We start from the raw sequence: 27,664 nt of genomic DNA, 5'->3' as shown, positions 1-27,664 counted from the left end.
GCAGCAATATAATCCATTTCCTATCCATTCGACAGGAGTGTATTTTTATTTTGTCTAGCTTCTTTATTGCGACAAATGATCATGGAAACGTTTTCTTTTTAAAATATATTATGATTGCCTAATAATTTTGAAGGTACACGGGGCACGTGATGTATCAGGAACTATAACGCGTCACTTCTCATTTCATTCTAAATGTCTGCTACATGCTAAATAACAAATGTCAACTATAAAATTATGTTTCTGTGCAGGACTGTGTCCTGACTTCCCAGAATGCCTAAATTGCTGCCCCATGCTTTTCTGGTTGGCTGGCAACTTTCAACATCCAATTATTTCAGAATTACAAGAGTGGACGTTTCAACATGGCATGGACCTTGGCGATACGTTTGCACATGAGAATTGTTCAAATATGGCACATATGAGTACATTATTGCATTCTGTAGCCTACCTCCTATAGGAGGGCATACAGGCTGTCGCCAATTTATTCATGCTCAATTTGCCTTAAATGGGTCATGAAAACAACCATTACATTATTATTGAACACTAGATTTTTGCGTGTTTTTAAAAAAAATGTGTAGGTGTAGCGCCATTATGTCCAGTTGTTTTTATCGACAAGGTAGTTAAATGGAAAAGCACCTTACCAGGCAATTGTCGCATCTATTTTCGATGCGAACTTTTTAAATGCAGACAACAACAAAAAATCACTGGACAAGTTATTGTAAACATAGCTAATGTCATGTTACTCAATGGGACATTTATGAATAACAGAATAACAGTTTATTTTGTAGAACTAAGAAAACCATCAATTCAACTATAGCAATATGAGGACTATTGGAAAAAAGGAGAATGCTGTATTATTAAAGAGTGTTGTGTTAAAAAAAAAAAAAAAAATTTTTACAGAGCCCATTTAAATGAGTGATGCTTACTTTTCTGGTTTCAGTACTTGTTAATACAATGTTTTACTGATCATAAGTATAACTGTTATACTTTCACAAAAAGTCACTAGTCAATAGGCAGCTAATATCGGCACCCAGAACCAACTCAGCGCTATATGTTAAGGCTGTCACACTGAAATGACTAGCGAGCTAATCCTCTCCATGTCATCAATAACCTGAACCATTCAGCCTGCTGATAGACTTTAGTCAACAGGAAGGACTGACTGGGGTTATATAACAGCCTGCCTGCAAAGGCAGACCCAGACACACACAGTTTAGTCTGAGGTCCAGCCCCCTCTCAGTAGCATTCAGTGCCAGACTTCAGGGAGGTAGTTTCCTTCTCACAAAACAGCTTGTGTAACTGAGCAGAGAGTCAGAGAGACATGGGCTGGCGAAAGGGTGTTCTTGTGCTGAAGCTGGGGCAGGGGCTGAGGTTGGGGCCAGGGTTGGGACTTAGGCAGGGGCTTAGGCTGGGACTGCTGGTTCTGCTGTGCTGCCTTGCTCTGTGTCCAGCGCCTGTCCAGGGGGACAAGGTCCTGGTGATGCCTGTAGACGGGAGCCACTGGCTGAGCATGAAGCTGCTGGTGAAGGAGCTGGCGGCCAGAGGCCATGAGATGCTTGTGCTGGTCCCTGACACATCCATCCTCATCCAGGCCTCTGACTACTATAGGACTGAGACCTTCAGGGTCCCCTACAGCAAGGCGCAGCTGGACGAGAATGTCAACAAACTGAAGGACGCTGCATTCCTCAAGGCCCCGGATGTAATGGACATATTCGTGAACGTGCAGCACCTGGTTCACTTCACCACCATGCAGGTGAAAGGCTGTGAGGGTCTGCTGTATGACAAGCCCCTGATGAAGCGACTGAGAGGAGAAAGATTTCAGATGATGCTGACTGACCCCTTTCTACCCTGTGGATCCATCATCGCTGACTCCTTCAACATCCCAGCGGTGTACTTCTCGAGGGGGATCCCCTGTGGGCTGGATGAGAAGGCTGCCCAGTGCCCCACTCCCCCATCCTACGTACCACGCTTATTCTCCGGCAACACTGACCACATGGATTTCCTAGGGAGGGTTAAGAACATGCTCATGTACAGTCTGGAGAGCTACCTGTGCACAGTAATGTTTGCCAGCTTTGACGAGCTGACCAGTAGGTACCTAGATAAGGACATGACGTACAGGGAACTGCTGGGTCACGGGGCGATCTGGCTGCTGAGGTATGACTACTCCTTTGAGTATCCCAAACCCAGGATGCCCAACATGGTCAACATTGGCGGCATCAACTGTGGTAAAAGAGCTCCACTTCCAGCGGTGAGTCTCATAAGAGTGTGTTTTAGAACAAACAACTTCAACTGTGGTAAAAGAGCTCCACTTTCAGCAGTGAGTCTCATAAGAGTGTGTTTTAGAACAAACTACTTCAACTGTGGTAAAAGAGCTCCACTTTCAGCAGTGAGTCTCATAAGAGTGTGTTTTATAACAAACAACTTCAACTGTGGTAAAAGAGCTCCACTTCCAGCAGCGAGTCTCATAAGAGTGTGTTTTAGAACAAACAACTTCAATTGTGCGTAGCTATGCAACCAATATGGAACCAGGTCCAGAAACCTCAAGGGATAGATTCACTACTGTGGCAATTATACCCCCCACTATAATCTAACTGAGGAACTGAGGGGCCCTTCTAGTTCCTACCCTACCAACCACAGGAAGATAAACTACTCTGCAGGGATTGTTCTGTTGGGTAAGGGATAGGGTTAGCTGTGATTGTTGTAGGGTTGATTATGCCTTTATCTTCTATGAATACAGGGTGTGTTATCAAGGCATGGTATCCTTTCACAACTTCACCCTCCCTCCTTCAGTTAATGTTTTGCTAACCAGACCAAAGACTGTTCTAATACTGATGTGTGGAATTTAGACATACATTTTTTTAATGTGAGTTAAATAATTTGATGCCTTGTCTGTTTATATTGTTCAATGTGAAATATTGATGAGCACCATGAGGTAAGGTTTCACACAGCAGTTGCTGTTTGTTTTCTGCCTGTATGTACATACAATTCCATTGCATAGTGAAGGACCACAATTCATTGTGTGTTTGGTTCATCGTGTGTGTGGTTCTGCGGATATTTCGGAGAAGGGTCTACTTGCAATAACTGTGATTTGTGGTTGTGAGGCCAGTTGGATGTACTGCACCTTCAATCAAATCAAATTGTATTAATCACATGCACCGAAAACAATAGGTGTAGCCCTTACAGTGAAGTGCTTACCTTCAAGTCCCTAATGAAGAATAAGAAATAAAAGATGAGGAACAAGTAATTGTTCTTGGGACAATAAAAGGCCACTCCAAAGTGTAAAGTTTTGTCACACAGTACAATGCCACAGAAATGTCCACCAGAGCTGTTTCCAGATAAATTTATGTTCATTTCTCTACCATAAGCCGCCTCCAACATCGTTTTAGAGAATTTGGCAGTACATCCAACCGGCCTCACAACCACAGACCACGTGTAACCACGCCAACCCAGGACCTCCACATCCGGCTTCTTCACCTGTGGGATCGTCTGGAACCAGCCACCCGGACAGCTGATGAAACTTAGGCGTATTTATGTCTGTAGTAAAGGGCTTTTGTGGGGAAAAACTCATTCTGATTGGCTCCCCAATGGACGGGCGTGGCTCCCAAGTGGTGGGTGGGCGTGGCTCCCACCCATGGCTGCGCCCCCGCCCAGTAACATGAAATCCCGGGATTAGGGCTTAATGAATTTATTTCAGTTGACTGATTTCCTCATAAAATCATTTAAATTGTTGCATGTTGCGTTTTATATTTTTGATAAGTATAAATGTAAAACGTTTTTGTAAACTAACTCTTCCCCCGTGCCTCAACAGGACCTGCAGGAGTTTGTGGATGAGTCAGGAGAGGATGGCTTCGTGGTCTTCACCCTGGGCTCTATGATCTCTCAGATGCCTGAGGAGAAAGCCAAGCAGTTCTTTGATGCCTTCAGCAAGATCCCTCAGAGGGTAAAGACACCTCGATGCTGGCCCAAATGGCACCCTATTCCATATATTGCACTACTTTTGACCACAGCTGGTCAAAATTAGTTCACTATATAGGGAATAGGGTGTTATTTGGAACGCATCCATCGTCTGTCTACTACATTATGTTTCCCACAGTTAACCAACACAATCTTTAAGTATACAGTCTATGTCTTCTGTAGACATCAACAACTGACAACATATTTCCTGAGCTTTCTTACATCTCCTAGATATAGGACAGACACTTTAAAACCTTATTCCTTATGATTTATGTTTTTACTGTCTTTTTTGATATTTATGAATGAATGCGTTTCTATGGGATGTAGTAGTAAAGGCCAAATTCAATATTTTATCAAATAACATATTTTATATATATTTTTAATACCAAATGGGGTCCTAAAATTCCAAATCAAATAGCTAAATGATCAATAGTATGACCATCTTAAAACAATTCCATATGTTAGCTTAGTCATGCACTGCAATTACACAATTGACTGATGATTGGTTGAAATAAATTCATAAGAAGAAGATTGTGGGAGCTATACTGTTAGATTTCAGCCTCTGTGTCCATGTATACTGGTGATTCAGCCCTATATGCATCAGCAACCACAGCTAGTGAAATCAGTGCAACCCTGAACAAAGAGTTGCAGTCAGTTTTAGAATGGGTGGCCAGTACTAAACTGGTCCTTAACATCTCTAAAACTAAGACCATTTGTATTTGGTACAAATAATTCTTTAAGTTCTAGACCTCAGCTGAATCTGGTAATGAACGGTGTGGCTGTTGAACAAGTTGAGGAGACTAAATTACTTGGTGTTACCTTAGATTCTAAACTGTCATGGTCAAAAAATATTGAATGATTGTAAGTCTGTCTGTGATAAAGAGATGCTCTGCTTTCTTGACACCACACTAAACAAAGCAAGTCCTGCAGGCTCTAGTTTTATCTTATCTTGATTACTGTCCAGTTGTGTGGTCAAGTGCTACAAAGGACCTAGTTAAGCTGCAGCTGGCCCAGAACAGAGTGGCACATTTTGCTCTTCATTGTTGTCAGAGGGCTAATATCAATACTATGCATGCCAGTCCCTCTTGGCTAAGAGTTGAGGAGACTGACTGCATCGCTTGTTTTTATAAGAAATAAATTGTTTGCATAGTCAACTTACATACAACACTGATAAACACACTTACCCCACCAGACATGCCACCAGTCCCCAGGTCGGGAACAAATATAGTAGAAAGCAATGGGTTAGAAGAAGCCTACATAACCAACCCGTAATGTAAAATGCAACATCCATTTATGGCCAGCTATGTAAACTCTAACACGGATTTATCCTGCAATAGATGTCATTCAACTGGTAATATTCATTTTTGTCTTCTTCTCATGCCTTTTTAAGGAGAAAGTAATCTGAAAGTAATTAGATTACGTTACTGAGTTTGGGTAATCTAAAAGTTACGTTACTGATGACTATTTTGGACAGGTAAATAGTAACTAATGGATTACATTTAGAAAATTACCTACCCAACGCTGCATATAGGCCTAATCTCCAATCCACCATTAATCTAATCTAGACTAAGAACAAGTCCTTTGTCCCCCGTTGTACTTAACTCTGAGGAATGCTGTAATTACATGGAGTTTCAATGACATTTGCATATTCTCCATTCTTCATATACTACGGCAAGGGTCATGGCAAGCTGCTGTTCTATGTTCAGTTTGTGTGGCGTACATTGGAGCTATGCCTTAACTCTCCAGACACACATTTATATTCCACTACAAAGTGCTGTACCTTCACCACTATATCCAGAATTGGCAGATGATTCTGTATGACTTGATAAGCTAAGTAAACTGTTCTCTGTTTTCAGGTGGTGTGGAGGTACACAGGAGTGGTGCCTGAGAACATTCCAGACAATGTCAGATTGATGAAGTGGCTTCCTCAGAATGATCTGCTGGGTTAGTTTCGTCTCCTCATCAGATATAATGTTACAATGATATAGTTATGATGAAAACCACCTGGGTTACAGAGGGGTACTCTTCTCAGTAAACACATGCTACTGTTGTTGCCATTTTGCAAGAGAAACAATACATCTTCTTCTTCGTGGTGAATGTTCTCTGTTCCATGTTCTAGGCCACCCCAAGGTCAAGGCCTTCATCACCCACGGAGGAACCCACGGTATCTACGAGGGGATCTGTAACAGTGTTCCCATGGTGATGCTTCCATTGTTCGGTGACCAGAGTGACAACGTACATCGCATGGCGGTGAGGGGTGTCGGGGAGGTGCTCACTTTGTTCGATATCACCTCAGAGAAACTGGTGGAGGCCCTCAACAAGGTCATCAACGACAAGAGGTCAGACATGTTAACGTAATACAAGGAAGTATACTGAACAAAAATATAAATGCAACATGCAACAATTTCTACGATTTTACTGAGTTACAGTTCAATTGAGGAAATCAGTCAATTGAAATAAATTAGGGCCTAATCTATGGATTTCACATGACTGGGAATACAGATATGCATCTGTTGGTCACAGATATCTTTAATAGAAAATGGGCCTCAGGATTTCATCAAAATATTTTTGGGCATTCAAAATGCCAATCGATAAAATGGAATAGTGTTTGTTGTCTATAGCTTATGCCCATAGCATAACTCCACCACCACCATGGGGCACTCTATTCAAAACATTGACATCAGCAAACCACTCAACACCATACACATGGTCTGTGGTTGTGAGGCAAGTTGGACGTACTGCCAAATTTTCTAAAACAACGTTGGAGGCAGTTTATGGTAGAGAAATTAACATTAAATTAGCTTGCAACAGCTCTGGTTGACATTCCAATAGTCAGCATGCCAATTGCACGCTCCCTCAACTTCAGACATTTGAGGCATTGTGTTGTGACAAAACTGCACATTTTAGAGTGGCTTTTTATTGTCCCTAGCTCAAGATGCACCTGTATAATTATCATGCTGTTTAATTAGCTTCTTGATATGCCACATCTGCCAAGTGGATGGATTATCTTGGCAAAGACAATCTTCACTGAGAGGGATGTAAACAAATTTGTGCACAAAAATTTGAGAGAAAAGCTTTTTGTGCATATGGAACATTTCTGGGAACAACATTTTACATGTTGCGTTTTATATTTTTGTTCAGCATAATAATGTTACAAGGACATGTTATACACTGAAAATAATAACTATTAACCTCTTAAATGTAACTACATGTAATCTAAAATGGAATCTACATCATCCCTGAAAGTCATTTTTATCATGAGAGGACCATCAACAATAACTAGTAATGCTGCATTCTCCAAGATAGGTTAAAATGTCACCTTTCTGGTAAAAATAGTTATAAATTGTTGAGGTGTAGACACGTTTTAGGACACAAGCTCAAATAAACAGAACAAGTAGGATAAAAATATAGCAGTGCAAACAGTACAGGGACCAAATCCTAACTTGAGATCTACATATTGAGTTTCAGTGCAAATATGATATTGCCAACAATGCATGATTTAAATAAACGTCTGAGTTCCTCATTAGAATTCAGCCCCAGTCTATGAGGAGATTGGAAACCCTGTTGCATCTGTCCTTCTGCCCCAGTTACAAGGAGAAGATGCTGAAGCTGTCAGCGGTACATAAGGACCGTCCCATCGAGCCCCTGGACCTGGCTGTGTTCTGGGCGGAGTTTGTTATGCGCCACGGCGGAGCGGAACACCTAAGACCCGCCGCTCACGACCTCAACTGGATCCAGTACCACAGTCTGGACGTGTTCACTCTGCTACTCACTATAGTTCTCATTGTTGTCATGGTCACCGTTAAATGCTGCAAAGTCTGCTTCCGCAAGTGTTGTGGAACGAAGAAGACTATGAAGAAGAAGAAGAATGAGTGAATGTCCTTCCTGTGGCCTAGGCCGGGATTCAATCCAAGGTTCGCTGTAGAGCGCTGTCGACGATAATGTGCCTTTTAAAGGCAATGTTCCTGTGTTTGCTGAGATCACATTCACAGTAAACGCTGCAGATGTTGGCTCAATCAGAAAGTACCTTAAAATGTCAAGCGCGCTACAGATTGAATCCCAGCCCAAGCCATCAGGCCCTAGAGTCCAGAGTAACTATACTGCTCACTCTAGGCCCTGTGTATAACATTTTTATGTTTGTTTGATTTGATATCTCAGGATAATGTCAGAGTAACTTCATGTATCTGTTGTCAATAAGGCCTAATGCCTGCCGCCAGCAAGACAGTCTCATTCCACCACAGGAGGTTGGTTGCACCTTAACTGCTGGTAATGGCTGGATTGGAATGAGTGGAATTGTATCAAACACATCAAACATGTAGTTTCCATGTGTTTGATGCCATTTCATTTGTTCCATTACAGCCATTATTATGAGCCGTCCTCCCCTCAGCAGCCTCCTATTTATTCCACAGTCAGCCACTGTGCTGTTGGAGGAGTGTGACTTCAAAACTGTTGGCCTGTCTAGCATGTGTGATGCCAATTCAAGATCCGGTTTAGTAAAAAGCATGAGCTGACGCACACACACATTGTTTTGTAGAGGCGCTAACCAACAAAGATTGAACTGTATAAAAATAAAGTCGCACAGTCAGAGTTACCAAAACGTTGGTTATTAGGTTTACTTAATTAATTGTTTGGAATGTATATATATATATATATATATATATATATAGAGTGTACAACTTTATTTTTATACAATTTAAGATCCTGGTAACACAACCAATATATGTCATGCTGGAATAAAGAATTATGGAGACAGGTGCAGGAATACACAATAGGGGTTTTTAATACACCCAAAACAAACACGTATACAAAAACACTGGGCTGTACCCTAACAAAAGAGCGAGGGTAAACCTTGTTGAACGCCACAGGACGATTCCCATAATACACAATAATATATATAGCATAACAGCTGAACCAACACATAGGTACTCACAGCACCAGTGGACACGGGAACAATAATCGACAGCCCAATAGAAACCAAAGGGCACACTTTATACAAGTACTAATCAGTGGGAATAGGTGACAGGTGTGCATAATGAATGTTCCGGAGGGATCCGTGACAATATAGTGGCAAGAGAGAATTTCTCCTTGTCTTTGAAAGGCATTTTGACAGTAAAAAGCTATGGCAGGTGTGTCATTTTGCCTGGGCCTCATTCGGTCTTCATCAAGATCCAGAGAGCACCACTGACATTTTTTTAATATTTCCTCGCCGTCAAAATTAGCAAAATGTAGTTAGTTAGGGAAAGGAAGTGGGCTGGGGCTGTATTATGGGGCTGTTAGGTTAAGTGGGCTGGGGATGTATTAGTTGGGGTATTATTATTTATGGGGCTGTTATGGGGCTTCCATCGTTTTTGGAATTTCCGATGCTCTGTCTAGCTTTCATTTCAGTAATGATTGTTTTTTTGTTGTACAGTACTTTTTCATTATGTTTGTAATAATGTTTCAAGTGAGAAAAAATCTACAAATAAATTGAAATACAAAGTTGCATCTTTGTCCCTTTTCATTGCAGTTAGAGGGAAAGGAAGTGGGCTGGGGCTGTATTAGTTAGGGTATTATTATTTATGGGGCTGTTAGGTTAGAGGGAAAGGAAGTGGGCTGGGGCTGTATTAGTTAGGGTATTATTATTTATGGGGCTGTTAGGTTAGAGGGAAAGGAAGTGGGCTGGGGCTGTATTAGTTAGGGTATTATTATTTATGGGGCTGTTAGGTTAGAGGGAAAGGAAGTGGGCTGGGGATGTATTAGTTAGGGTATTATTATTTATGGGGCTGTTAGGTTAGAGGGAAAGGAAGTGGGCTGGGGCTGTATTAGTTAGGGTATTATTATATTAGTTAGGGTATTATTATTTATGGGGCTGTTAGGTTAGTGGGCTGGGGATGTATTAGTTAGGGTATTATTATTTATGGGGCTGTTATGGGGCTGTTAGGTTAGAGGGAAAGGAAGTGGGCTGGGGCTGTATTAGTTAGGGTATTATTATTTATGGGGCTGTTAGGTTAGAGGGAAAGGAAGTGGGCTGGGGCTGTATTAGTTAGGGTATTATTATTTATGGGGCTGTTAGGTTAGAGGGGAAAGGCTGTTAGGTTAGAGGGTGGGCTAGGGGTATTATTATTTATGTATTAGTTAGGGTTATTATTATTTATGGGGCTGTTAGGTTAGAGGGAAAGGAAGTGGGCTGGGGATGTATTAGTTAGGTATTATTATTTATGGGGCTGTTAGGTTAGTTATGGTTATTATTATTTATGGGGCTGTTAGGTTAGAGGGAAAGGAAGTGGGCTGGGGCTGTATTAGTTAGGGTATTATTATTTATGGGGCTGTTAGGTTAGAGGGAAAGGAAGTGGGCTGGGGATGTATTAGTTAGGGTATTATTATTTATGGGGCTGTTAGGTTAGAGGGAAAGGAAGTGGGCTGGGGATGTATTAGTTAGGGTATTATTATTTATGGGGCTGTTAGGTTAGAGGGAAAGGAATGGGGTGGGTTAGAGGGAAAGGAAGGGGATGTATTAGTTAGGGTATTATTATTTATGGGGCTGTTAGGTTAGAGGGAAAGGAAGTGGGCTGGGGATGTATTAGTTAGGGTATTATTATTTATGGGGCTGTTAGGTTAGAGGGAAAGGAAGTGGGCTGGGGATGTATTAGTTAGGGTATTATTATTTCCAAGTCAAAAAAGGAGAGTTAAAAAAAAAAAAAAAAATGGCTCCATATTTATTTTTTGTTTCTGAATTTGAAATTGCATTATTTTCTAATTTATTGTATCAAAATTGTACGTGGAATAACGGGAAACACAACCACTTTTATTCAATTTTTGTTTTTTGTTTATACCCGGAAGTACACAGATTAGACTGAGTAATACTGGAAGATAAAAATACTAATGTTAGCTAAGATGCAGAACTTTTTAGGAAGTTTGCATGCCAATAGAACAAACTGAACAACAACTGAACAAAGTTGGCTTGCACTTGCTGGCTTCTGACTATACTCATGTTAGATAGTTGTAGCTAGTGGAAGTAAGTTAGTCCCTCAGCCTGCTATAAGATGAAGCTGCCTGACCAGAGCTACCTGCTGCGGAAAGGTCAAATTTCTCCATTACTTTCTGTAGCTACTTAGCTAGATCTTCAGTCGGCTGATGGTGTTTATTTACTGAGCAATAATGAACAGTAGTTACTGTAAATGGTCTATCTGGTACTTTATATAGCTAACTTAGGTATTGCTTACACATACAACAATATCCAATTAAGCTAATAGTGAAAGGCAAACGGGCTATACTCTTCAGTTGTGAACACGACTACTGCTACGACAATTGGCCTAGGATCTTAATTTGATCAGCCTGTTGTTGCAGGAAATGCAAACTTGTAGTGTATTCAAGGTTTAAAAAAGCTTCTAAAGTTTGTAGTTTACACTTTAAAATGTCAGACTTGATTTGTCCTAAAATGTCTCTACAAAAATATAAATGATAATCCATTCAATAATTCTAATTTCTGGTTGCTACGGGATTATTTTCCTGCTGTGAGAAAATGGTCAAATTAAGATCCTATACAGTGCCTTTGGAAAATATTCAGACCCATTGACTTTTTCCACATTCCTTTACGTGACAGCCTTATTCTATAATGGATGTTAAAAAAAAATTCTCAGCAATCTACACCCAATACCCCATAATGACAAATTGAAATCATGTTTGTAGAAATACCTTTTTACATAAGTATTCAGACGCTTTGCTATGAGACTCAAAATTGAGCTCAGATGCGTCCTGTTTCCATTGATCATCCTTGAGATGATTCTACTTGATTAGAGTCCACATGTGGTAAATTCAATTAAGTGGACATGACTTAGAAAGGCACACACCTGCCTATATAAGGTCCCACAGTTGACAGTGCATGTCAGAGCAAAAATCAAGCCATGAGGAATTGTCCGTAGAGCTCCTAGACAGGATTGTGTCGAGGTACAGATCTGGGGAAGGGTATCAAAACATTTCTGCAGCATTGAAGGTCCCCAAGAACACAGTGGCCTCCATCATTCTTGAATGGAAAAAGTTTGGAACCACCAAGACCCTTCCTAGAGCTGGAATCCCGGCCAAACTGAGTAATCAGGGGAGAAGGGCCTTGGTCAGGGAGGTGATCATGAATCCGATGGACCCTCTGACAGAGCTCTAAAGTTCCTCTGTTGAGTTGGGAGAAACTTCCAGAAGGACAATCACCTCTGCAGCACTCCACCAATCAGGCTTTTGTGGTAGAGTGGCCAGACGGAAGCCACTCCTTAGTAAAAGGCACACTATAGCCGCTTGGAGTTTGCCAAAAGGCACCTAAAGACTCTCAGACCACGAGAAACAAGATTCTCTTGTCTGATAAGAGAAGTGTCACTTCTGGAGGAAACATGGCACCATTGCTACGGTGAAGCATGGTGGTGACAGCATAATGGGTGGAGGCAACATCATGCAGAGGCTTAGGCTGGGGTGACAAGGTCCTGGTGATGCCTGTAGACGGGAGCCACTGGCTGAGCATGAAGCTGCTGGTGAAGGAGCTGGCGGCCAGAGGCCATGAGATGATTGTGCTGGTCCCTGACACATCCATCCTCATCCAGGGCTGATACCTTCAGGGTCCCCTACAGCAAGGCACAGCTGGACGAGAACGTCAACAAACTGAAGGACGCTGCATTCCTCAAGGCTCCGGATGTAATGGACATATTCGTGAATGTGCAGCACCTGGTTCACTTCACCACCATGCAGGTGAAAGGCTGTGAGGGTCTGCTGTATGACGAGCTCCTGATGCAGCAACTGAGAGGAGAAATACTTCAGCTGATGCTGACCGACCCCTTCCTACCCTGTGGATCCATCATCACTGACTCCTTCAACATCCCAGCGGTGTACTTCTTGAGGGGGATCCCCTGTGGGCTGGATGAGAAGGCTGCCCAGTGCCCCACTCCCCCATCCTACGTACCACGCTTATTCTCCGGCAACACTGACCACATGGATTTCCTAGGGAGGGTTGATGTTTGCCAGCTTTGACGAGCTGACCAGTATGTACCTAGATAAGGACATGACGTACAGGGAACTGCTGGGTCACGGGACGATCTGGCTGCTGAGGTATGACTACTCCTTTGAGTATCCCAAACCCAGGATGCCCAACATGGTCATTATTGGAAGCGTCAACTGTGGTAAAAGAGCTCCACTTCCAGCGGTGAGTCTCATAAGAGTATGTTTTAAAACAAACAACTTCAACTGTGCATAGCTGTGCACCCTATTTGGAACCAGGTCCAGAAACCTCAAGGGATAGATTCACTACTGTGGCATTTATACCCCCAACCCCAAAAAATACAAAGAAAAACATTCAAATAGAGTTTCTGCTCAACATTCACTTTGGGAATGTTTGGGAATGTCCCTCTATGTACTACCCTCCATTCTCTCTCTTTTCTAAACACTGTGTTCAGCCAGTGAAACCTGAGCCAGGAACAGCATTAATGTGTCCCAAATGGTAGCCTATTCCTTATATAGTGAACTACTTTTGACCAGAATCCTTTGGGCCCTGGTCAAAAGTAGTTGACTATTTGGGTAATAGGGTGCCATTTAGGACAGACATGTTATTTCTTCCTGGAATGTGGCCACTATAATCTGACAGAGGAACTGAGGGGCCCTTCTAGTTCCTACCCGACAAACCACAGGAAGATAAACTACTCTGCAGGGATTGTTCTGTGGGGTAACGGTTGGTTTTAGCTGTGATTGTTGTTGGGTTTATCATGCCTTTATCTTCTATGAATACAGGGTGTGTTATCAAGGCATGGTATCCTTTCACAACTTCACCCTCCCTCCTTCAGTTAATGTTTTGCTAACCAGACCAAAGACTGTTCTAATACTGATCTGTGGAATTTAGACATACATTTTTTTAATGTGAGTTAAATAATTTGATGCCTTGTCTGTTTATATTGTTCAATGTGAAATATTGATGAGCCCCATGAGGTAAGGTTTCACACAGCAGATGCTCTTTGTTTTTTGCCTGTATGTACATACAATTCCATTGCATAGTGAAGGACCACAATTCATTGTGTGTTTGGTTCATCGTGTGTTTGGTTCGTCGTGTGTGTGGTTCTGCAGATATTTCGGAGAAGGGTCTACTTGCAATAACTGTGATATGTGGTTGTTTTTTCTTACTTCTTAGAAGTTGACTAAACAGCATGATCATTACATAGGTGCACCTTAAAATCAAATCACATTTTATTAATCACATGCACTGAATACAATAGGTGTAGTTACAGTGAAGTGGTTACCTTCAAGCCCCTAATCAAGAATAAGAAATAAAAGATAAGGAACAAGTAATTGTTCTTGGGACAATAAAAGGCCACTCCAAAGTGTAAAGTTTTGTCACACAGTACAATGCCACAGAAACTCAATCATCAAGTTTGCGGACGACACAACAGTGGTAGGCTTGATTACCAACAACGACGAGACGGCCTACAGGGAGGAGGTGAGGGCCCTCGGAGTGTGGTGTCAGGAAAATAACCTCACACTCAACGTCAACAAAACTAAGGAGATGATTGTGGACTTCAGGAAACAGCAGAGGGAACACCCCCCTATCCACATCGATGGATCAGTAGTGGAGAGGGTAGCAAGTTTTAAGTTCCTCGGCATACACATCACAGACAAACTGAATTGGTCCACTCACACTGACAGCGTCGTGAAGAAGGCGCAGCAGCGCCTCTTCAACCTCAGGAGGCTGAAGAAATTCGGCTTGTCACCAAAAGCACTCACAAACTTCTACAGATGCACAATCGAGAGCATCCTGGCGGGCTGTATCACCGCCTGGTACGGCAACTGCTCCGCCCTCAACCGTAAGGCTCTCCAGAGGGTAGTGAGGTCTGCACAACGCATCACCGGGGGCAAACTACCTGCCCTCCAGGACACCTACACCACCCGATGTTACAGGAAGGCCATAAAGATCATCAAGGACATCAACCACCCAAACCACTGCCTGTTCACCCCGCTATCATCCAGAAGGCGAGGTCAGTACAGGTGCATCAAAGCTGGGACCGAGAGACTGAAAAACAGCTTCTATCTCAAGGCCATCAGACTGTTAAACAGCAATCACTAACATTGAGTGGCTGCTGCCAACACACTGTCATTGACACTGACCCAACTCCAGCCACTTTAAAAATGGGAATTGATGGGAAATGATGTAAATATATCACTAGCCACTTTAAACAATGCTACCTTATATAATGTTACTTACCCTACACTATTCATCTCATATGCATATGTATATACTGTACTCTAGATCATCGACTGCATTCTTATGTCACTAGCCACTTTAACTATGCCACTTTGTTTACTTTGTCTACATACTCATCTCATATGTATATACTGTACTCGATACCATCTACTGTATGCTGCTCTGTACCATCACTCATTCATATATCCTTATGTACATATTCCTTATCCCCTTACACTGTGTATAAGACAGTAGTTTTGGAATTGTTAGTTAGATTACTTGTTGGTTATCACTGCATTGTCGGAACTAGAAGCACAAGCATTTCGCTACACTCGCATTAACATCTGCTAACCATGTGTATGTGACAAATAAAATTTGATTTGATTTGATTTGAAATGTCCACCAGAGCTGTTTCCAGATAAATTCATGTTAATTTCTCTACCATAAGCCGCCTCCAACTTCATTTTAGAGAATTTGGCAGTACATCCAACCGGCCTCACAACCACAGACCACGTGTAACCACGCCAGCCCAGGACCTCCGCATCCAGCTTCTTCACCTGCGGGATCGTCTGAGACCAGCCACCCGGACAGCTGATGACATTTAGGAATATTTATGTCTGTAATAAATCCCTTTTGTGGTGAAAAACTCATTCTGATTGGCTGGATCTGGCCCACCCATGGCTGCACCCCTGCCCAGTAACATGAAATCCATAGATTATGACTTAATTAATTTTTTTCAGTTGACTGATTTCCTCATAAAATCATTCAATTGTTGCATGTTGCGTTTATATTTTTGTTCAGTGTAAATGTAAAATATTTTTGTAAACTAACTCTTCCACCAAATCAAATCAAATCAAATTTATTTATATAGCCCTTCGTACATCAGCTGATATCTCAAAGTGCTGTACAGAAACCCAGCCTAAAACCCCAAACAGCAAACAATGCAGGTGTAAAAGCACGGTGGCTAGGAAAAACTCCCTAGAAAGGCCAAAACCTAGGAAGAAACCTAGAGAGGAACCAGGCTATGTGGGGTGGCCAGTCCTCTTCTGGCTGTGCCGGGTAGAGATTATAACAGAACATGACCAAGATGTTAAAATGTTCATAAATGACCAGCATGGTCGAATAATAATAAGGCAGAACAGTTGAAACTGGAGCAGCAGCACAGTCAGGTGGACTGGGGACAGCAAGGAGTCATCATGTCAGGTAGTCCTGGGGCACGGTCCTAGGGCTCAGGTCCTCCGAGAGAGAGAGAAAGAAAGAGAGAATTAGAGAGAGCATATGTGGGGTGGCCAGTCCTCTTCTGGCTGTGCCGGGTGGAGATTATAACAGAACGTGGCCAAGATGTTCAAATGTTCATAAATGACCAGCATGGTTGAATAATAGTAAGGCAGAACAGTTGAAACTGGAGCAGCAGCATGGCCAGGTGGACTGGGGACAGCAAGGAGTCATCATGTCAGGTAGTCCTGGGACATGGTCCTAGGGCCCAGGCCAGTTGAAACTGGAGCAGCAGCATGGCCAGGTGGACTGGGGACAGCAAGGAGTCATCATGTCAGGTAGTCCTGGGGCATGGTCCTAGGGCTCAGGTCCTCCGAGAGAGAGAAAGAAAGAGAGAAGGAGAGAATTAGAGAACGCACACTTAGATTCACACAGGACACCGAATAGGACAGGAGAAGTACTCCAGATATAACAAACTGACCCTAGCCCCCCGACACATAAACTAATGCAGCATAAATACTGGAGGCTGAGACAGGAGGGGTCAGGAGACACTGTGGCCCCATCCGAGGACACCCCGGACAGGGCCAAACAGGAAGGATATAACCCCACCCACTTTGCCAAAGCACAGCCCCCACACCACTAGAGGGATATCTTCAACCACCAACTTACCATCCTGAGACAAGGCCGAGTATAGCCCACAAAGATCTCCGCCACGGCACAACCCAAGGGGGGCGCCAACCCAGACAGGCCGACCACAACAGTGAATCAACCCACCCAGGTGACGCACCCCCCAGGGACGGCATGAGAGAGCCCCAGTAAGCCAGTGACTCAGCCCCCGTAACAGGGTAGAGGCAGAGAATCCCAGTGGAAAGAGGGGAATCGGCCAGGCAGAGACAGCAAGGGCGGTTCGTTGCTCCAGAGCCTTTCCGTTCACCTTCCCACTCCTGGGCCAGACTACACTCAATCATATGACCCACTGAAGAGATGAGTCTTCAGTAAAGACTTAAAGGTTGAGACCGAGTTTGCGTCTCTGACATGGGTAGGCAGACCGTTCCATAAAAATGGAGCTCTATAGGAGAAAGCCCTGCCTCCAGCTGTTTGCTTAGAAATTCTAGGGACAATTAGGAGGCCTGCGTCTTGTGACCGTAGCGTACGTGTAGGTATGTACGGCAGGACCAAATCAGAGAGATAGGTAGGAGCAAGCCCATGTAATGCTTTGTAGGTTAGCAGTAAAACCTTGAAATCAGCCCTTGCTTTGACAGGAAGCCAGTGTAGAGAGGCTAGCACTGGAGTAATATGATCAAATTTTTTGGTTCTAGTCAGGATTCTAGCAGCCGTATTCAGCACTAACTGAAGTTTATTTAGTGCTTTATCCGGGTAGCCGGAAAATAGAGCATTGCAGTAGTCTAACCTAGAAGTGACAAAAGCATGGATTAATTTTTCTGCATCATTTTTGGACAGAAAGTTTCTGATTTGTGCAATGTTACGTAGATGGAAAAAAGCTGTCCTCGAAATGGTCTTGATATGTTCACAGCTGGTCAAAAGTAGTTCACTATATAGGGAATAGGGTGTTATTTGGAACGCATCCATCGTCTGTCTATTACATTATGTTTCCCACAGTTAACCATTTCTGACCAACACAATCTTTAAGTATACAGTCTCTATGTCTTCTGTAGACATCAACAACTGACAACATATTTCCTGAGCTTTCTTACATCTCCTAGATATAGGACAGACACTTTAAACCCTTATTCCTTATGATTTATGTTTTTACTGTCTTTTTTATATTTATGAATGAATGCGTTTCTATGGGCTGTAGTAGTAAAGGCCAAATTCAATATTTTATCAAATAACATTTTTTAATATATATTTTTTAATACCAAATGGGGTCCTGAAATTCAAAATCTAATAGCTTAATGATAAATAGTATGACCATCTTAAAACAATTCCATTTGTTAGCTTAGTTGAGATGTTAGTTTGTAATAGCACAGTACTATGCGTCCTAACCATATAGGCAGGGTTGGGGACTAATGATTTACATGAAATCCGTTACATGTTTTTTGTAATCTGTTACATGTATCTGTAATCTGTTACCAGCAGCAAAAAAGTGTAATCATATTACAGAAACGTTTGAAAAACTAGATGATTAGTTCTACGATTACTTTTCAATTATTTTAAGCTGCCTTATCATTGTTTTAGCGACCTGTGGACAGCCAGTGAAAAATACGCTCTTGCAACAGCTGCATAGTACAGATCCCAGCCTATGGAATAAGAATTTGAGTCAGTTCTTCCTTTCTAAACTCCTCAGTGATATTTTCTTCCATATTGTTAAAAACAAGTTTAATTTAAGAAGACCACGAGTGGGGCTTTTGTTGCTCAATCTCATTTGTGCTGATTAAAAAAACTGTCCACAGGCCTAACAGATAATGCTCAAACTCGTCCACTTTTGCTAGACTTAAACTGCTTATCGAGATATCAATGTGTCACCAACAAAAAGGTAAACAATAGGCCTATGGTAAATGCAGCATATGGCATGCATTTTTCACATATAGCACTTTTCGGTAAACTCGTACAAAAAAAGGTGCTATCTAGACCCTAAAAGGGTTCTTCAGCTATCCCCTTAGGAGAACCCTTTGAATAACCATTTTTGGGTCCAGGTAGAACCCTTTAGGGTTCAATGTAGAACCCTTTCCACGTAGGGTTCTACCTGGAACCAAAAAGGGTTCTCCCACGGGGACAGCCAAATAACCCTTTTGGAATCCTCTTTCTAAGAGGAGTGTTCAAGCATGCCATTCCATGAGCGCAGCATAAATAACAGAGTAGGTTAATTAATAAGTCCTTTGTTTTTGGGTTATGCTCAGGTAAAACAATTTGGCCAATCTATAGTTCCAACAGTGCTGTAAAGTACTTTTTTTTAAATACTTGAAAGTTCTACTTAAGTCGTTTTTTTGGGTATCTGTACTTTACTTTACATTTTCGACTACTTTTAGTCCACTACATTCCTAAAGAAAATAATGTACTTTTCACTCTTTACAATTTCCCTGACACCCAAAAGTACTTGTTACATTTGGAATGCTTAGCAAGACAGGAAAATGGTCTAATTCACACACTTATCAAGAGAACATCCATGGTCATCCCTACTGCCTCTGATCTGGCGGACTCACTAAACAGAGAACATCCCTGGTCATCCCTACTGCCTCTGATCTGGCGGACTCACTAAACAGAGAACATCCCTTGTCATCCCTACTGCCTCTGATCTGGCGGACTCACTAAACAGAGAACATCCCTGGTCATCCCTACTGCCTCTGATCTGGAGGACTCACTAAACAGAGAACGTCCCTGGTCATCTCTACTGCCTCTGATCTGGAGGACTCACTAAACAGAGAACATCCCTGGTCATCCCTACTGCCTCTGATCTGGCAGACTCACTAAACAGAGAACATCCCTGGTCATCCCTACTGCCTCTGATCTGGAGGACTCACCAAACAGAGAACATCCATGGTCGTCCCTACTGCCTCTGATCTGGCGGACTCACTAAACAGAGAACATCCATGGTCATCCCTACTGCCTCTGATCTGGAGGACTCACCAAACAGAGAACATCCATGGTCGTCCCTACTGCCTCTGATCTGGCGGACTCACTAAACAGAGAACATCAATGGTCATCCCTACTGCCTCTGATCTGGAGGACTCACCAAACAGAGAACATCCATGGTCGTCCCTACTGCCTCTGATCTGGCGGACTCACTAAACAGAGAACATCCATGGTCATCCCTACTGCCTCTGATCTGGAGGACTCACCAAACAGAGAACATCCATGGTCGTCCCTACTGCCTCTGATCTGGCAGACTCACCAAACAGAGAACATCCATGGTCATCCCTACTGCCTCTGATCTGGAGGACTCACCAAACAGAGAACATCCATGGTCGTCCCTACTGCCTCTGATCTGGCGGACTCACCAAACAGAGAACATCCATGGTCATCCCTACTGCCTCTGATCTGGAGGACTCACTAAACACAAATGCTGTAAATGACGTCTTCGTGTTGTAATGTGTCCCTTGCAATCTGTAAATAAATAAACAATTTGTGCCGTCTGATTTGCTTAATATAAAGGAATTTAAAATGATTTATACTTAAGTACATTTAAAACCAAATACTTTTAGACTTTTACTCAAGTAGTATTTTACTGGGTGACTTTCACTTTTACTTGAGTCATTATCTTTGAAGTTTTCTTGACTTTTACTCAAGTATGAACATTTTGGTACTTTTTCCACCACTTATTTCCAAATCCTATTCTTGAAGATCAAAGGGTATTAAATTAATTGGAATGACTGGAAATCGGTCAGACTGGATTTTAATGTAAAGAAAGCGGTTGTCCTCAGGCCTGGAGGGAAGCCAAAATCATTCAAATGCAATGCAATTCATCTGTAAACAAATTAACAACAGACTTCCAGCATGCTTTCAGATAAAGGCTCTCAACATGCACTGCACTGACACAATTGACTGATGATTGGTTGAAATAAATTCATAAGAAGAAGATTGTGGGAACTATACTGTTAGATTTCAGCCTCTGTGTCCATGTATACTGGTGATTCAGCCCTATATGCGTCAGCAACCACAGCTAGTGAAATCAGTGCAACCCTGAACAAAGAGTTGCAGTCAGTTTTAGAATGGGTGGCCAGTACTAAACTGGTCCTTAACATCTCTAAAACTAAGACCATTGTATTTGGTACAAATAATTCTTTAAGTTCTAGACCTCAGCTGAATCTGGTAATGAATGGTGTGGCTGTTAAACAAGTTGAGGAGACTAAATTACTTGGTGTTACCTTAGATTCTAAACTGTCATGGTCAAAAAATATTGAATGATTGTAAGTCTGTCTGTGATAAAGAGATGCTCTGCTTTCTTGACACCACACTACACAAAGCAAGTCCTGCAGGCTCTAGTTTTATCTTATCTTGATTATTGTCCAGTCGTCTGGTCAAGTGCCGCAAAGGACCTAATTAAGCTGCAGCTTGCCCAGGACAGAGTGGCACATTTTGCTCTTCATTGTCGTCAGAGGGCTAATATCAATACTATGCATGCCAGTCCCTCTTGGCTAAGAGTTCAGGAGACTGAATGCATCACTTCTTGTTTTTATAAGAAATAAATTGTTTGCATAGTCAACTTACATACAACACTGACAAACACACTTACCCCACCAGACATGCCACCAGGGGTCTCTTCCCAGTCCCCAGGTCGGGAACAAATTCAAGAAAACATACAGTATTATACAGAGCCATGATTGCAGGGAACTCCCTTCCATATCAAAAAAACAAATAAAGCAACACCTTCAGTCAAAAGGCCTCCCCCCCATATGACCTACTTGTTGTGTGTACTGACATGTATGTGTAACTGATAGATGCACACACATGCAAACTACATGTTAATGTACAGTATGTCAATTGTAAAATCTTTTGACTGTAATGTATTTTTCGTCAGACCCCAGTAAGACTAGCTGTAGCCATTGGTGTCAGCTAATGGAGATCCTAATAAAACAAAATCAATACAGCCTAATTGTATAATGATCTATAGTAGAAAGCAATTGGTTAGAAGAAGCCTACATAACCAACCCGTAATGTAAAATGCAACATCCATTTATGGCCAGCTATGTAAACTCTAACACGGATTTATCCTGCAATAGATGTCATTCAATTGGTAATATTCATTTTTGTCTTCTTCTCATGCCTTTTTAAGGAGAAAGTAATCTGAAAGTAATTAGATTACGTTACTGAGTTTGGGTAATCTAAAAGTTACGTTACTGATGACTATTTTGGACAGGTAAATAGTAACTAATGGATTACATTTAGAAAATTACCTACCCAACGCTGCATATAGGCCTAATCTCCAATCCACCATTAATCTAATCTAGACTAAGAACAAGTCCTTTGTCCCCCGTTTTACTTAACTCTGAGGAATGCTGTAATTACATGGAGTTTCAATGACATTTGCATATTCTCCATTCTTCATATACTACGGCAAGGGTCATGGCAAGCTGCTGTTCTATGTTCAGTTTGTGTGGCGTACACTGGAGCTATGCCTTAACTCTCCAGACACACATTTATATTCCACTACAAAGTGCTGTACCTTCACCACTATATCCAGAATTGGCAGATGATTCTGTATGACTTGATAAGCTAAGTAAACTGTTCTCTGTTTTCAGGTGGTGTGGAGGTACACAGGAGTGGTGCCTGAGAACATTCCAGACAATGTCAGATTGATGGAGTGGCTTCCTCAAAATGATCTGCTGGGTTAGTTTCGTCTCCTCATCAGAGATAATGTTACAATGATATAGTTATGATGAAAACCACCTGGGTTACAGAGGGGTACTCTTCTCAGTAAACACATGCTACTGTTGTTGCCATTTTGCAAGAGAAACAATACATCTTCTTCTTCGTGGTGAATGTTCTATGTTCCATGTTCTAGGCCACTCCAAGGTCAAGGCCTTCATCACCCACGGAGGAATCCACGGTATCTACGAGGGGATCTGTAACAGTGTTCCCATGGTGATGCTGCCGTTGTTCGTGACCAGAGTGACAACGTACATCGCATAGCGGTGAGGGGTGTCGGGGAGGTGCTCAATTTGTTCGATATCACCTCAGATAAACTGGTGGAGGCCCTCAATAAGGTCATTAACGACAAGAGGTCAGACATCATGTTAAGATAATACAAGGAAGTATACTGAACAAACATATAAACGCAAAACGCAACAATTTCTACGATTTTACTGAGTTACAGTTCATATGAGGAAATCAGTCAATTGAATGAAATGAATTCGGCCCTAGTCTATGGATTTCACATGACTGGATATACAGATATGCATCTGTTGGTCACAGATACCTTTAAAAATAAATGGGCCTCACAATAGGCCTCAGGATCACGTCACCGTATTTTTGTACATTCTAATTGCCAATCGATAAAATGCAATTGTGTTTGTTGTCTATAGCTTATGCCCATAGCATAACCCCACCACCACCATGGGTCACTCTGTTCAAAACATTGACATCAGCAAACCACTCAACCACACAACGCCTTACACATGGTCTGCGGTTGTGAGGCAAGTTGGACGTACTGTTAAATTTTCACATTTTCTTAAAACAACGTTGGAGGTGGCTTATGGTAGAGAAATGAACATTAAATTAGCTTGCAACAGCTCCGGTGAACATTCCTACAGTCAGCATGCCAACTGCACGCTCCCTCAAAACTTGAGGCATTGTGTTGTGTGACAAAACTGCACAAAATTTGAGAGAAAAAAGCTTTTTGTGCATATGGAACATTTCTGGGAACAACATTTTACATGTTGCGTTTACATTTTTGTTCAGCATAATAATGTTACAAGGACATGTTATACACTGAAAATAATAACTATTAACCTCTTAAATGTAACTACATGTAATCTAAAATGGAATCTACATCATCCCTGCAAATAATTTTCATCATGAGAGGACCATCAAAAATAGCTAGTAATGTTGCATACTCCAAGATAGGTTAAAATCTTGCCTTTTTGGTAAAAATAGTTATAAATTGTTGAGGTGTAGACACTTTTAGTGCACAAGCTCAAATAAACAGGACAAGTAGGATAAAAATATAGCAGTGCAAACAGTACAGGGACCAAATCCTAACTTGAGATCTACATATTGAGTTTCAGTGCAAATATAATATTGTCAACAATGCATTATTTAAATAAACGTCTGAGTTCCTCATTAGAATTCAGCCCGTCTATGAGGAGATTGGAAACCCTGTTGCATCTGTCCTTCTGCCCCAGTTACAAGGAGAAGATGCTGAAGCTGTCAGCGGTACATAAGGACCGTCCCATCGAGCCCCTGGACCTGGCTGTGTTCTGGGCGGAGTTTGTTATGCGCCACGGCGGAGCGGAACACCTAAGACCCGCCGCTCACGACCTCAACTGGATCCAGTACCACAGTCTGGACGTGTTCACTCTGCTACTCACTATAGTTCTCATTGTTGTCATGGTCACCGTTAAATGCTGCAAAGTCTGCCTCCGCAAGTTTTGTGGAACGAAGAAGACTATGAAGAAGAAGAAGAATGAGTGAATGTCCTTCCTGTGGCCTAGGCCGGGATTCAATCCAAGGTTCGCTGTAGAGCGCTGTCGACGATAATGTGCCTTTTAAAGGCAATGTTCCTGTGTTTGCTGAGATCACATTCACAGTAAACGCTGCAAATGTTGGCTCAATCAGAAAGTACCTTAAAATGTCAAGCGCGCTACAGATTGAATCCCAGCCCAAGCCATCAGGCCCTAGAGTCCAGAGTAACTATACTGCTCACTCTAGGCCCTGTGTATAACATTTTTATGTTTGTTTGTTTTGATATCTCAGGATAATGTCAGAGTAACTTCATGTATCTGTTCTCAATAAGGCCTAATGCCTGCCGCCAGCAAGACAGTCTCATTCCACCACAGGAGGTTGGTTGCACCTTAACTGCTGGTAATGGCTGGAGTGGAATGAGTGGAATGGTATCAAATACATCGAACATGTAGTTTCCATGTGTTTGATGCCATTTCATTTGTTCCATTACAGCCATTATTATGAGCCGTCCTCCCCTTCGCAGCCTCCTATTTATTCCACAGTCAGCCACTGTGCTGTTGGAGGAGTGTGACTTCACAACTGTTGGCCTGTCTAGCATGTGTGATGCCAATTCAAGATCCGGTTTAGTAAAAAGCATGAGCTGACGCACACACACATTGTTTTGTAGAGGCGCTAACCAACAAAGATTGAACTGTATAAAAATAAAGTCGCACAGTCAGAGTTACCAAAACGTTGGTTATTAGGTTTACTTAATTAATTGTTTGGAGTGTATATATATTTATATTGAGTGTACAACTTTATTTTTATACAATTTAAGATCCTGGTAACACAACCAGTATATGTCATGCTGGAATAAAGAATTATGGAGACAGGTGCAGGAATACACAATAGGGGTTTTTAATACACCCAAAACAAACACGTATACAAAAACACTGGGCTGTACCCTAACAAAAGAGCGAGGGTAAACCTTGTTGAACGCCACAGGACGATTCCCATAATACACAATATATATATATATATATATATATATATATAGCATAACAGCTGCACCAACACATAGGTACTCACAGCACCAGTGGACACGGGAACAATAATCGACAGCCCAATAGAAACCAAAGGGCACACTTTATACAAGTACTAATCAGTGGGAATAGGGGACAGGTGTGCATAATGAATGTTCCGGGGGGATCCGTGACAATATAGTGGCAAGAGAGAATTTCTCCTTGTCTTTGAAAGGCATTTTGACAGTAAAAAGCTCAATGCTAGAGGCGTCACTACAGACCCTGGTTTGATTCCAGGCTGTATCACAACCGCCCGTGATTGGGAGTCCCATAGGCACACAATTGTCCCAGTGTCGTCCGGGTTAGGAATTGGCCGGGGTAGGCCGTCATTGTAAATAAGAATTTGTTCTTAACTGACATGCCTAGTTAAATAAAGCTTAATTAATTTAAAAAATAATGAGATATAGCCATGATCAAACTAGATCTGGGTGTCTTCAATACCACCATGTGGTTTAATCAAATGTGTCCTGCTCTCAGGGAGCGGCTTTAAAAAAAAAATCCCTATATAATATTGTATGCAAAATGATTGATGCATTTGTCTCACATGTTTATAATATTTATTGCACACCTATATTACTTGTATTCATGGTTTTTCCATATGTCAATATGTCGGTAATATTTAATGTGACTTTAATGTATCTTATGTATTCAATTGACTGGATGTATTCAATTGACCCAATGTAAATGCCTCGAGATGTTATTTAAGTGGGTGTGTTTCACAGTGGTGTTTGACCTGTAAAGAGCCAACTTGGATCGAATCGTTGTCTTTTTTGTGTGTCTTATTAAATCACATTGGGAACATACCAGTTGCGGTGTTTCCTTTTTTCTTTGATACGTTCTTCTGTCCTGCTCCTGATAAGTTGGATGTGCATATTTTTATATTTTTTCATATCTCTCATATTCAATGTACAATTCCACCAATAGAGGGCATAGTAAGCTCTCAAAGAGTGGTGTTGGAATGTTAGGAAGTAAACATGAAGGAAGAAGAGGGGTATCTCATATACAGTGGCAAGAAAGTATGTGAGCCCTTTGGAAATACCTGGATTTCTGCATAAATTGGTCATAAAATTTTATCTGATCTTCATCTAGGTCAAAACACCGTCTGCTTAAACTAATAACACGTGTTTGTGTCTTTATTGAACACAAACAGTGAACATTCACAGTGCAGGTTGGAAAAAGTATGTGAACCCTTGGATTTAAAACTAAACGTTTTCTGTAGTTGCGGATCAGACCTGCATAACGATCAGGAGGAATTTTGGACCATTCCTCTTTACAAAACTGTTTCAGTTCAGCAATATTCTTGGGATGTCTGGTGTGAACTGCTTTCGAGGTCATGCCACAGCATCTCAATCGGGTTGAGGTCAGGACGCTGACTGGGTCACTCTAGAAGGCGTATTTTCTTCTGTTGAAGCCATTCTGTTGTTGATTTACTTCTGTTTTGGGTCATTGTCCTGTTGCATCACCCAACTTCTGTTGAGCTTCAATTGGCAGACAGATATCCTAACATTCTCCTGCAAAATGTCTTGATAAACTTGGGAATTAATTTCTTCCATCGTTAATAGCAAGCTGTCCAGGCCCTGACGCAGCAAAGCAGTCCCAAACCATGATGCTCCCTCCACCATACTTTATAGTTGGGATGAGGTTTTGAAGTTGAGGTGCTGTGCCTTGTCTTCTCCACACATAGTGTTGTGTGTTCCTTCCAAACAATGCAACTGTAGTTTCATCTGTCCACAGAATATTTTGCCAGTAGCGCTGTGGAACATCCAGGTGCACTTTTGCACCTGGATGTTCCAGGTCAGGGCTTTGATGGCTACTACAATACCTTGACTTTGTTGTCCTTAAGCCATTTTGCCACAACTTTGGAAGTATGCTTGGGATCAATGTCAATTTGGAAGACCCATTTGCGACCAAGCTTTAACTTCCTGACTGATGTCTTGAGATGTTGCTTCAATATATCCACATCATTTTCCATCCGAATGATGCCATCTATTTTGCGAAGTGCACCAGTCCTTCTTGCAGCAAAGCACTCCACAACATAATGCTGCCCCCGTGCTTCACGGTTGGGATGGTGTTCTTCGGCTTGCAAGCCTCCCCCTTTTTCCCTCAAAAATAATGGTCATTATGGCCAAACAGTTCTATTTTTTTTAAATCAGAGCAGAGGACATTTCTCCAAAAA

At 41.9% G+C, this 27,664-nt stretch overlaps 1 protein-coding gene and 1 pseudogene across 1 annotated transcript; both read left to right on the top strand.

Annotated features, from left to right (window-relative positions):
• The first annotated feature begins 1,189 nt into the window (after positions 1-1,189).
• LOC135559503 (UDP-glucuronosyltransferase-like) lies at positions 1,190-9,172 on the top strand. The gene is made up of 5 exons (XM_029642540.2): positions 1,190-2,242; positions 3,803-3,934; positions 5,805-5,892; positions 6,068-6,287; positions 7,536-9,172. Exons 1-5 carry the CDS (start codon positions 1,316-1,318, stop codon positions 7,822-7,824), a joined length of 1,656 nt encoding a protein of 551 aa, XP_029498400.2. The 5' UTR covers positions 1,190-1,315; the 3' UTR covers positions 7,825-9,172.
• On the top strand, positions 8,152-25,711 carry LOC135560225 (UDP-glucuronosyltransferase-like; annotated as a pseudogene).
• Positions 25,712-27,664: the final 1,953 nt, after the last annotated feature.

The sequence above is a fragment of the Oncorhynchus nerka genome, linkage group LG1 (assembly GCF_034236695.1).
Source record: "Oncorhynchus nerka isolate Pitt River linkage group LG1, Oner_Uvic_2.0, whole genome shotgun sequence".
NCBI lineage: Eukaryota > Metazoa > Chordata > Actinopteri > Salmoniformes > Salmonidae > Oncorhynchus > Oncorhynchus nerka.
This window is presented reverse-complemented; position numbering and strand designations above follow the sequence as displayed.